The following is a 12,731-nucleotide window of genomic DNA, read 5'->3' as shown; positions in this document are numbered from 1 at the left end:
ATGGACTGGACTCTCACTATTATGTTATATCCACTATGGACTAAACTCTCACACTATTATGTTAGATCCACTATGGACTGGACTCTCACATTATTATGTTAGAACCACAATGGACTGGACATTCACACTATTATGTTAGATCCACTATGGACTGGACTCTCAAACTATTATGTTAGATCCACTATGGACTGGACTCTCACTATTATGTTAGATCCACTATGGACTGGACTCTCAAACTATTATGTTAGATCCACTATGGACTGGACTCTCACTATTATGTTAGATCCACTATGGACTGGACTCACTATTATGTTAGATCCACTATGGACTGGACTTTCACTATTATGTTGGATCCACTATGGACTGAACTCTCACTATTATGTTATTTCCACTATGGACTGGACTCTCAATATTATGTTAGATCCACTATGGACTGGACTCTCACTATTATGTTAGATCCACTATGGACTGGACTCTCACTATTATGTTAGATCCACTATGAAGTGGACTCTCACTATTATGTTAGATCCACTATGGACTGGACTCACACTATTATGTTAGATCCACTATGGACTGGACTCTCACTATTTTGTTAGATCCACTATGGACTGGACTCTCACTATTATGTTAAATCCACTATGGACTAGACTCTCACACTATTATGTTAGATCCACTATGGACTGGACTCTCACACTATTATGTCAGATCCACAATGGACTGGACACTCACACTATTATGTTAGATCCACTATGGACTAGACTCTCACTATTATGTTAGATCCACTATGGACTGGACTCTCACTATTATGTTATATCCACTATGGACTAAACTCTCACACTATTATGTTAGATCCACTATGGACTGGACTCACTATTAGGTTAGATCCACTATGGACTGGACTTTCACTATTATGTTGGATCCACTATGGACTGGACACTCACTATTATGTCAGATCCACTATGGACTGGACTCTCACTATTATGTTATATCCACTATGGACTGGACTCTCACTATTATGTTAGATCCACTATGGACTGGACTCTCACTATTATGTTAAATCCACTATGGACTAGACTCTCACACTATTATGTTAGATCCACTATGGACTGGACTCTCACACTATTATGTCAGATCCACAATGGACTGGACACTCACACTATTATGTTAGATCCACTATGGACTAGACTCTCACTATTATGTTAGATCCACTATGGACTGGACTCTCACTATTATGTTAGATCCAATATGGACTGCACACTCACACTATTATGTTAGATCCACTATGGACTGGACTCACTATTATGTCAGATCCACTATGGACTGGACTCTCACTATTATGTTATATCCACTATGGACTGGACTCTCACTATTATGTTGGATCCACTATGGACTGGACTCTCACTATTATGTTATATCCACTATGGACTAAACTCTCACACTATTATGTTAGATCCACTATGGACTGGACTCTCACATTATTATGTTAGATCCACAATGGACTGGACATTCACACTATTATGTTAGATCCACTATGGACTGGACTCTCAAACTATTATGTTAGATCCACTATGGACTGGACTCTCACTATTATGTTAGATCCACTATGGACTGGACTCACTATTATGTTAGATCCACTATGGACTGGACTTTCACTATTATGTTGGATCCACTATGGACTGAACTCTCACTATTATGTTATTTCCACTATGGACTGGACTCTCAATATTATGTTAGATCCACTATGGACTGGACTCTCACTATTATGTTAGATCCACTATGGACTGGACTCTCACTATTATGTTAGATCCACTATGAAGTGGACTCTCACTATTATGTTAGATCCACTATGGACTGGACTCACACTGTTATGTTAGATCCACTATGGACTGGACTCTCACTATTTTGTTAGATCCACTATGGACTGGACTCTCACTATTATGTTAAATCCACTATGGACTAGACTCTCACACTATTATGTTAGATCCACTATGGACTGGACTCTCACACTATTATGTCAGATCCACAATGGACTGGACACTCACACTATTATGTTAGATCCACTATGGACTAGACTCTCACTATTATGTTAGATCCACTATGGACTGGACTCTCACTATTATGTTAGATCCAATATGGACTGGACACTCACACTATTATGTTAGATCCACTATGGACTGGACTCACTATTAGGTTAGATCCACTATGGACTGGACTTTCACTATTATGTTGGATCCACTATGGACTGGACACTCACTATTATGTCAGATCCACTATGGACTGGACTCTCACTATTATGTTATATCCACTATAAACTGGACTCTCGCTATTATGTTAGATCCACTATGGACTGGACTCTCACTATTATGTTAAATCCACTATGGACTAGACTCTCACACTATTATGTTAGATCCACTATGGACTGGACTCTCACACTATTATGTCAGATCCACAATGGACTGGACACTCACACTATTATGTTAGATCCACTATGGACTAGACTCTCACTATTATGTTAGATCCACTATGGACTGGACTCTCACTATTATGTTAGATCCAATATGGACTGGACACTCACACTATTATGTTAGATCCACTATGGACTGGACTCACTATTATGTCAGATCCACTATGGACTGGACTCTCACTATTATGTTATATCCACTATGGACTGGACTCTCACTATTATGTTAGATCCACTATGGACTGGACTCTCACTATTATGTTAGATCCACTATGGACTGGACTCTCACTATTATGTTAGATCCACTATGGACTGGACTCTCACACTATTATGTTAGATCCACTATGGACTGGACTCTCACTATTATGTTAGATCCACTATGGACTGGACTCTCACTATTATGTTAGATCCACTATTGACTGGACTCACTATTATGTTAGATCTACTATGGACTGGACTCTCACTATTATGTCAGATCCACAATGGACTGGACTCTCACACTATTATGTTAGATCCACTATGGACTGGACTCACACTATTATGTTAGAGCCACTATGAACTGGACTCTCACTATTATGTTAGATCCACTATGGACTGGACTCTCACTATTATGTTAGATCCACTATGGACTGGACTCTCACTATTATGTTAGATCCACTATGGACTGGACTCTCACTATTATGTTAGATCCACTATGGACTGGACTCTCACAATATTATGTTAGATCCACTATAGACTGGACTCACACTATTATGTTAGATCCACTATGGACTCTCACTATTATGTCAGATCCACTATGGACTGGACTCACTATTATGTCGGATCTACTATGGACTGGACTTTCACTATTATGTTGGATCCACTATGGACTGGACTCTCACTATTATGTTGGATCCACTATGGACTGGACTCTCACTATTATGTTGGATCCACTATGGACTGGACTCTCACTATTATGTTGGATCCACTATGGACTGGACTCTCACTATTATGTTAGATCCACTATCGACTGGACTCTCACTATTATGTGAGATCCACTATGGACTGGACTCACACTATTATGTTAGATCCACTATGGACTGGACTCTCACTATTATGTCAGATCCACAATGGACTGGACTCTCACTAACATGTTAAATCCACTATGGACTGGACTCTCACTATTATGTTAGATCCACTATGGACGGGACTCTCACTATTATGTTAGATCCACTATGAACTGGACTCTCACCATTATGTTAGATCCACAATGGACTGGACTCACACTATTATGTTAGATCCACTATGGACTGGACTCTCACTATTTTGTTAGATCCACTATGGACTGGACTCTCACTATTATGTTAAATCCACTATGGACTGGACTCTCACACTATTATGTTAGATCCACTATGGACTGGACTCTCACACTATTATGTCAGATCCACAATGGACTAGACTCTCACTATTATGTTAGATCCACTATGGACTGGACTCTCACTATTATGTTAGATCCACTATGGACTGGACACTCACACTATTATGTTAGATCCACTATGGACTGGACTCACTATTAGGTTAGATCCACTATGGACTGGACTTTCACTATTATGTTGGATTTACTATGGACTGGACTCTCACTATTATGTTAGATCCACTATGGACTGGACTTTCACTATTATGTTAGATCCACTATGGAATGGACTCTCACTATTATGTTGGATCCACTATGGACTGGACTCTCATGCTATTATGTTAGATCCACTATGGACTGGACTCTCACTATTATGTTAGATCCACTATGGACTGGACTCTCACTATTATGTTAGATCCACTATAGACTGGACTCACTATTATGTTAGACCTACTATGGACTGGACTCTCACTATTACGTCAGATCCACTATGGACTGAACTCTCACTATTTTGTTCGATCCACTATGGACTGGACTCTCACACTATTATGTTAGATCCACTATGGACTGGACTCACACTATTATGTTGGATCCACTATGAACTGGACTCTCACTATTATGTTAGATCCACTATGGACTGGACTCTCACTATTATGTTAGATCCACTATGGACTGGACTCTCACAATATTATGTTAGATCCACTATAGACTGGACTCACACTATTATGTTAGATCCACTATGGACTGGACTCACTATTGTGTTAGATCTACTATGGACTGGACTTTCACTATTATGTTGGATCCACTATGGACTGGACTCTCCCTATTATGTTAGATCCACTATCGACTGGACTCTCACTATTATGTTGGATCCACTATGGACTGAACTCTCACTATTATGTTAGATCCACTATCGACTGGACTCTCACTATTATGTCAGATCAACTATGGAGGGGACTCACTATTATGTTAGATCCACAATGGACTGGACTCTCACTATTATGTTAGATCCACTATGGACTGGACTCTCACTATTATTTTTGATCCACTATGGACTGGACTCACACTATCATGTTAGATCCACTATGGACTGGACTCTCACACTATTATGTTAGATCCACAATGGACTGGACTCTCACTATTATGTTTGATCCACTATGGACTGGACTCACACTATTATGTTAGATCCACTATGAACTGGACTCTCACTATTATGTTAGATCCACCATCGACTGGACTCTCACTATTATGTCAGATCCACTATGGAGGGGACTCACTATTAAGTTAGATCCACAATGGACTGGACTCTCACTATTATGTTATATCGACCATGGACTTGACTCTCACTTTTATGTTAGATCGACCATGGACCGGACTCTCACACTATTATGTTAGATCCACTATGGACTGGACTCTCACTATTATGTTAGATCCACTATGGACTGGACTCTCACTCTTATGTTGGATCCACTATGGACTGGACTCTCACTATTATGTCCGATCCACTATGGACTGGACTTCCACAATATTATGCTAGACCCACTCGACGTCCATTGCATCCGGTCTCCCCTAAAAGGGGTGGGTAACCCACATCTGCGGTCCTCTCCAAGGTTTATCATAGTCATTAACATTGACATCTCACTGGGTTGTGAGTTTTTCCTTGCCCTTATGTCGTTGTGGCTTGTGCAGCCCTTTGAGACACTTGTGATTTTGGGCTATATAAATAAACATTTAATGATTGATTGATTGAATAAACCCAGGGACTGTAACACATAAAATTGTGCTAAAAAAGTACCGGAATTAGGACCCATCCCTCGGTGAGGCATTTCCAAATTCCCAGTTTTCTTGAAAGCAGCATTTAGAAAAGCTGTACAGTAAAGTGTCGTCTCGTACCTTCTGCTGGGGTCCACTCGCTGGAGACGGTGGAAGTCGCCTGGAGGTCTTCTGATTGACAGCTCAGCTTACAGGTGTCCATCTCAGACTCGGAACTCTCGCTCAGTCGACTGCAAAACGAAATCACATCGACGTTCTCACAACCGCTGCGTAAAAACGGCGCCTGTGGAGTCACATTTACCCGTCACAGGCGTCCTTGAAAGTGATGGCGGCTGAAGGGTTGGCGGGGGGCGTCCCACATTGAGGAGGACTCTCTCTCACTGTGAAGTCTGAAGGAAGGAGAAATCAAGCAGAACATATTGAGAGTAGCTGGATATTCAGTGTTCAAAAAGAAGCAAAAAAAATGCAAAAATGAAGGGTATTTTATTTGAACTAAACTAAATTATCTGCCAATAGAACAAGAAAATTTGGCTTGTCAAGACTTTGCAAAACAAGTAAAATTAGCTCAATGAACCCCAAAATACCTTAAAATTAGTATATTCTCACTAATAACAAGTGTACTTTTCTTGGTAGGAAAAAATTTGACCTTTTTGCTCAATATGTTGAAAAATATTCTTAAATTAAGTAAACGCTAGTGCCATTATCTTGACATAATGATTACATTTCTTGAAATCAGCAAACTTATACTAAAATCTAATGTATTGTTCTTAATGGAAAGGCAACTGCTTGTTACTCTAGGGGTCTCCTCGCCGCTCAGGCAAATCATGTGGTCTAAAAATGCATTTTTCCATCAATAACATGACATCGTCGCGCCAAGTGTGTGCTTTTTCAGCCAATTAGTGCGCAGATATACAGCCCGGCCCCCCGCAAAAATTGTTTTAATTGTAATTTTGTGGAATTTATCTGAATGTGCATGAGCTATGTCTGGTCAAAATTGTTTGAAATGTCACATGCAAAATGTTTAAATAATAACTGTCAGTTTACTGGACTGTGCAAACTGTACTACTGGAGTACGTATTTCCTATTGCTTCATTGAAAATAAAACAGCAAAGTCCATTTGGCTGTCATCAGTTTTAATGAGACACAATTGTGTCAAAATCATGTTTTTTTTTTTCTCATGCCTGAAATAAGAAATTATTACTTTTATACTTGTGAGTGTTGAAACACAGCTTTGCATCAGTTGATATTCTAGTTTCAAGCATGTTTTACTCAATATAGGTCATAAAATCTCAGCAACAAGCTGTAATATCTTACTGAGATCATTTAGGACCAAAACCCTTAAAACAAGTAAAAGACTAACATAAAATCTGCTTAGTGAGAAGAATTATCTTAGACAGAAAATAAGCAAATATCACCCTTATTTGAGATATTTAATCTTCCTTAGATTTCAGTTTTTGCAGTGCAATGTGTGGCAAGGAGTTCATTTGCGGTCTGTCGCAAACTTTTTAACGGCCTGCGGTACAATTGTTATCATTCTAATTTTAGTATATTTCCTTTTTTTATTTTTATTTTTTTCGTGCAAATTTTGCAGGCCCACTCACAAGTTGTTTGCCACTTCCCAAGATTTACCATTTTATTTCTCAAAATTTCCCTAGTTTTAAGAGCTATTAACTTATTTTAATTGACTCATTTTAATTTTAGCCTGTATATTTTTTTCCATTCCATTTTAAACATGCAAAAATTGAGAAAATAACTTATTAAATCTTCTTTAAAGATTCTTCAACCTCTCGATGATTAATTTTAGAAATGCAAGTTGAATAATGTGTTTGTTATTTATTTTTTTCAATTTGTTGCACTTTTATTATTATTATAATTTGGCAATTTTTTTTACTTTTTATTCAACCTCTTTTACCGTATTGCTTTTGCACTATCTTGTTTAGCTCATTCATTGTTTATGTTATTTGTTTGTTTTTGTTTTTTTTGCTATATGTGTTTTAACCTCTATAGCACTTTGGTTCAATTTAAAAATTGTTGTAAATGTGCTATCTAAATAAAGTTGCCTTGTTTTTAGAATAAAATACTTATTTCTATCTTAAAACTGCTGCTAATTTCTAGATATACAAATCTTAATTTAGGATGTCTTGTCAAGTAAAATATGTCCATGCAGCAAGTTAATTTCACTATTGTTTAGTAAACACTAAACAATAGTGAAATTAACTTAGTAAATACTAAACAATAGTAAAATTAACTTGCTGCGGAAGCATGCTTGCAATTTTAAATCAAATTTAGCATACATACAACTCCACGTCATATATTTTGGTATTTCACTAATGCTAACTGTAAGCATGATACAGTTAGCATTTTAGCATGCTTTCTTTTTTGGATCAAATTTAGCATTTATACACTTCTTGTCGTATATTTTGGTATTTAATTAATGCTAACTGTATACATGTAACAGTGAGCACTTTCAGTTAGCATTCTAACGTTAATATGCTAACTTTTTTTAAAGATAATTTTGTAGGTAGTCACCTCAGTCATATTTTGGTAATTGATACAGGCTAACTTACTAGCATTTTAACAATTTGTTTCAGGTATACACCTCAAGACTAATATCTAGGTATTCTAGGCATGCCCTTTGAGACACTAGTGATTTAGGGCTATATAAGTAAACATTGATTGATTGATTGATGTCACATTTAGCATTCTAGCACGCTAAGATAAGCATGCTTGCTTTCTTGGATCAAATTTAGCATATCTACACCTCCACATCATATATTTTGGTATTTCACTAATACCAACCATAAATATGCTATTGTTAGTATGTTACCATAAAATTGTTAGCACGCTATCGTTTTTAGTTGATTTTGCTCACATATTTTTTACACGGCGCAATCTGGCCAGCGTGCTAACTGTTAGCATTTCAGTTTGGCTTTGGCTCTTCAGGATTCACATGAAATTTCTCCCAAAATTGCTAGCATTAAAAAAAAAAAAATGTTTTCAGGTATACACCTCAGAGAAATATATTTAAGTATTTGAAGCATGTCACAGTTAGCATTCTAGCATGCTAAGATAAGCATGCTTGCTTTCTTGGATCAAATTTAGCATATCTACACCTCCACATCATATATTTTGGTATTTCACTAATACTAACCATAAGTTAGCTATTGTTAGTATGTTACCATAATACTGTTAGCACGCTATCATTTTTAGTTGATTTTGCTCATATATTTTTTACACGGCGCAATCTGGCCAGCGTGCTCACTGTTAGCATTTTAATTCGGCTTTGGCTCTTCAGGATTCACATGAAATTTCTCTCAAAATTGCTAGCATTAAAAAAAAAATGTTTCCGGCTATACACCTCAGAGTAATATATTGGGGTATTTGAGGCATGTCACAGTTAGCATTCTAGCATGCTAAGATGAGCATGCTTGCTTTTTTGGATCAAATTTAGCATATCTACACATCCACGTCATATATTTTGGTATTTCCCTAATGTAACCATGGTACTGTTAGCACGCTATCTTTGCTCACATATTTTGTTACACGGCACAATCTGGCCAGCTTGCTCACTGTTAGCATTTTAGTTCGGCTTTGGCTCTTCAGGATTCACATGAAATTTCTCCCAAAACTGCTAGCATTTAAAAAAAAAAAAATGTTTTCAGGTATACACCTCAGAGAAATATATGAGTATTTGAGGCATGTCACAGTTAGCATTCTAGCATGCTAAAATGATCATGCTTGCTTTCTTGTATCAAATTTAGCATATCTACACCTCCACATCATATATTTTGGTATTTCACTAATACTAACCATAAGTATGCTATTGTTAGTTTGTTACCATAATACTGTTAGCACGCTATCATTTTTAGTTGATTTTGCTCACATATTTACACGGCGTAATCTGGCCAACGTGCTAACTGTTAGCATTTTAGTTCGGCTTTGGCTCTTCAGGATTCACATGAAATTTCTCCCAAAACTGCTAGCATTTAAAAAAAAAATGTTTTCAGGTATACACCTCAGAGAAATATATTTGAGTATTTGAGGCATGTCACAGTTAGCATTCTAGCATGCTAAAATGAGCATGCTTTCTTTCTTGTATCAAATTTAGCATATCTACACCTCCACATCATATATTTTGGTATTTCACTAATACTAACCATAGTATTGCTATTGTTAGGTTGTTACTATAATACTGTTAGCACGCTATCATTTTTAGTTGATTTTGCTCACATATTATTTACACGGCGTAATCTGGCCAGCGTGCTAACTGTTAGCATTTTAGTTCGGCTTTGGCTCTTCAGGATTCACATGAAATTTCTCCCAAAACTGCTAGCATTTAAAAAAAAAATGTTTTCAGGTATACACCTCAGAGAAATATATTTGAGTATTTGAGGCATGTCACAGTTAGCATTCTAGCATGCTAAAATGATCATGCTTGCTTTCTTGTATCAAATTTAGCATATCTACACCTCCACATCATATATTTTGGTATTTCACTAATACTAACCATAGTATTGATATTGTTAGGTTGTTACCATAATACTGTTAGCACGCTATCATTTTTAGTTGATTTTGCTCACATTATTTACACGGCGCAATCTGGCCAGCGTGCTAACTGTTAGCATTTCAGTTTGGCTTTGGCTCTTCAGGATTCACATGAAATTTCTCCCCAAATTGCTAGCATTTAAAAAAAAAAAAGTTTCAGGTATACACCTCAGAGTAATATATTGGGGTATTTGAGGCATGTCACAGTTAGCCTTCTAGCACACTAAGATAAGCATGCTTGCTTTTTTGGATCAAATTTAGCATATCTACACTTCCACGTCATATAATTTGGTATTTCCCTAATGTATGTTACAAAAGTACTGTTAGCACGCTAACGTTTTTAAAGGGGAACATTATCACCAGACCTATGTAAGAGTCAATATATACCTTGATGGTGCAGAAAAAGACCATTTATTTTTTTAACCGATTTCCGAACTCTAAATGGGTGAATTTTGGCGAATTAAACGCCTTTCTGTTTATCGCTCTGGAGGCGATGACGTCAGAATGTGACGTCTCCGAGGTAACACAGCCGCCATTTTCATTTTCAACACATTGTAAACATTGGGTCTCAGCTCTGTTATTTTCCGTTTTTTCGAGTATTTTTTGGAACCTTGGAGACCTCATGCCTCGTCGGTGTGTTGTCGGAGGGTGTAACAACACTAACAGGGAGGGATTCAAGTTGCACCACTGGCCCGAAGATGCGAAAGTGTCTGCCGCCAGACCCCCATTGAATGTGCCGGAGTGTCTCCACATTTTACCGGCGATGACAGACATGGCACAGAGATGTATGGATAACCTGCAGATGCATTTGCAACGATAAAGTCAACGAAAGCACAAAGGTGAGTTTTGTTGATGTTGACTTATGTGCTAATCAGACATATTTGGTCGTGGCGCAACTGCCAGCTAATCGATGCCAACTAGCTACGCTAATCGACGCTAACATGCTATTTACCGGCGGTGCTAAAGCAAACATGGCACAGAGATGTATGGATAACCTGCAGATGCATTTGCAACGATAAAGTCAACGAAATCACAAGGGTGAGTTTTGTTGATGTTGACTGCCAGCTAGTCGATGCTAACATGCTACGCTAATCGATGCTAAGATGCTATTTACCGGCGGTGCTAAAGCAAACATGGCACAGAGATGTATGGATAACCTGCAGATGCATTTGCAACTATATTACATTTCCTTCGACCTACCTTTAATGCGAATAAAACACTTACCAATCGACGGATTTAAGTTGCTCCAGTGTCAAAAGATGCGAAAGTCCTGATCGTTTGGTCCACACATTTTACTTGTGATGCTAACGCAGCTATTCGGCCATGCTATGGCTATGAATAGCGTCAATAGCTATTCGCTCAATAGCTTCAGTTTCTTCTTCAATACTTTCATACTACAACCATTCTTTTCAATACATGCGTAATCTGTTGAATCGCTTAAGCCGCTGAAATCCGAATCTGAATCCGAGCTAATGTCGCTATATCTTGCTGTGGTAACCGCAATGTTGTTTGTATTGGCAGCCCTGTGTGACGTCACAGGGAAATGGATAGTCTCATCGCAAATAGCGAAAATCAAGCACTTTTAAGCTTTTTTTTAGGGATATTCCGAGACCAGTAAAATTTTGAAAAAAACTTCAAAAAATACAACAAGCCACTGGGAACTGATTTTTATTGTTTTTAACCCTTTTGAAATTGTGATAATGTTCCCCTTTAATTCATTTTGCTCACAAATGTTACACGGCGCAATCTGGCCCGCGTGCTAACTGTTAGCATTTCAGTTGGGCTTCGGATCTTCAGGATTCACATGAAATTTCTCCCAAAAGTGTGTTTTCTTTGAAAAAAGTCTATGTATTGTACTGGTTTTTGAGGTAGAATCCACCAAAATTGGCCCCCAAATCATTTGATTGGTCAGTCAGGGGCCCTCCGTGGGCACCCACAGTTTAACAGCTGATGCTCTCTGAACAAGTGGGTTCAAATCCCACCAAGATTATTATCGTTTTGATTAAGATATAATGTCAATTTTGCATTATTTCACATTTATTTCTTGTGTATCTTTTTGTGATAATGCAACTGAACTCTATCCACAACAACAAAGTCATTAAAGACCTACTGAAACTACCGACCATACAGTCTGATAGTTTATATATCAATGATGAAATATTAACATTGCAACACATGCCAATACGGCCGGGTTAGTTTACTAAATTGCAATTTTAAATTTCCCGCAGAGTTTCTTGTTGAAAACGTCACGGAATGAGGACATATTAGCGCAGCACCATTTGCGGCTAAAAGTCGTCTCTTTTCATTGCGCAATTACACAGTATTCTGGACATCTGTGTTGCTAAATCTTTTGCAATTTGTTCAATTAATAATGGAGAAGTCAAAGTAGAAAGATGGAGGTGGGAAGCTTTAGCCTTTAGCCACACAAACACACGGTGATTCCTTGTTTAAAATTCCCAGAGGTGAAGCTTTACTATGGATCAGAGTGGTCAAGCGAACATGGATCCCGACCACTTGTCAACCGGCAGCTGTCGGTGAGAAAATTGTGGTAAAAAGTCG

The 12,731-nt window shown here is 37.8% G+C and overlaps 1 protein-coding gene across 8 annotated transcripts in view; it reads right to left on the bottom strand.

Moving 5' to 3' along the window:
- The window catches only part of arhgef28a (Rho guanine nucleotide exchange factor (GEF) 28a), a 161,980-nt gene that overhangs the window by 71,654 nt on the left and 77,595 nt on the right, over positions 1-12,731 (bottom strand). For all 8 annotated transcript variants that reach the window (XM_061908051.1, XM_061908054.1, XM_061908053.1 and 5 more), the window contains 2 exons: positions 5,929-6,016; positions 5,748-5,857 (listed from right to left, as the gene is read on the bottom strand). In XM_061908051.1, coding sequence (XP_061764035.1) covers positions 5,748-5,857; positions 5,929-6,016 — 198 coding nt within the window. The remainder of the gene's footprint in view (positions 1-5,747; positions 5,858-5,928; positions 6,017-12,731) is intronic.

The sequence above is a fragment of the Nerophis ophidion genome, linkage group LG08 (genome assembly GCF_033978795.1).
Source record: "Nerophis ophidion isolate RoL-2023_Sa linkage group LG08, RoL_Noph_v1.0, whole genome shotgun sequence".
Classification (NCBI taxonomy): Eukaryota; Metazoa; Chordata; class Actinopteri; order Syngnathiformes; family Syngnathidae; genus Nerophis; species Nerophis ophidion.
This window is presented reverse-complemented; position numbering and strand designations above follow the sequence as displayed.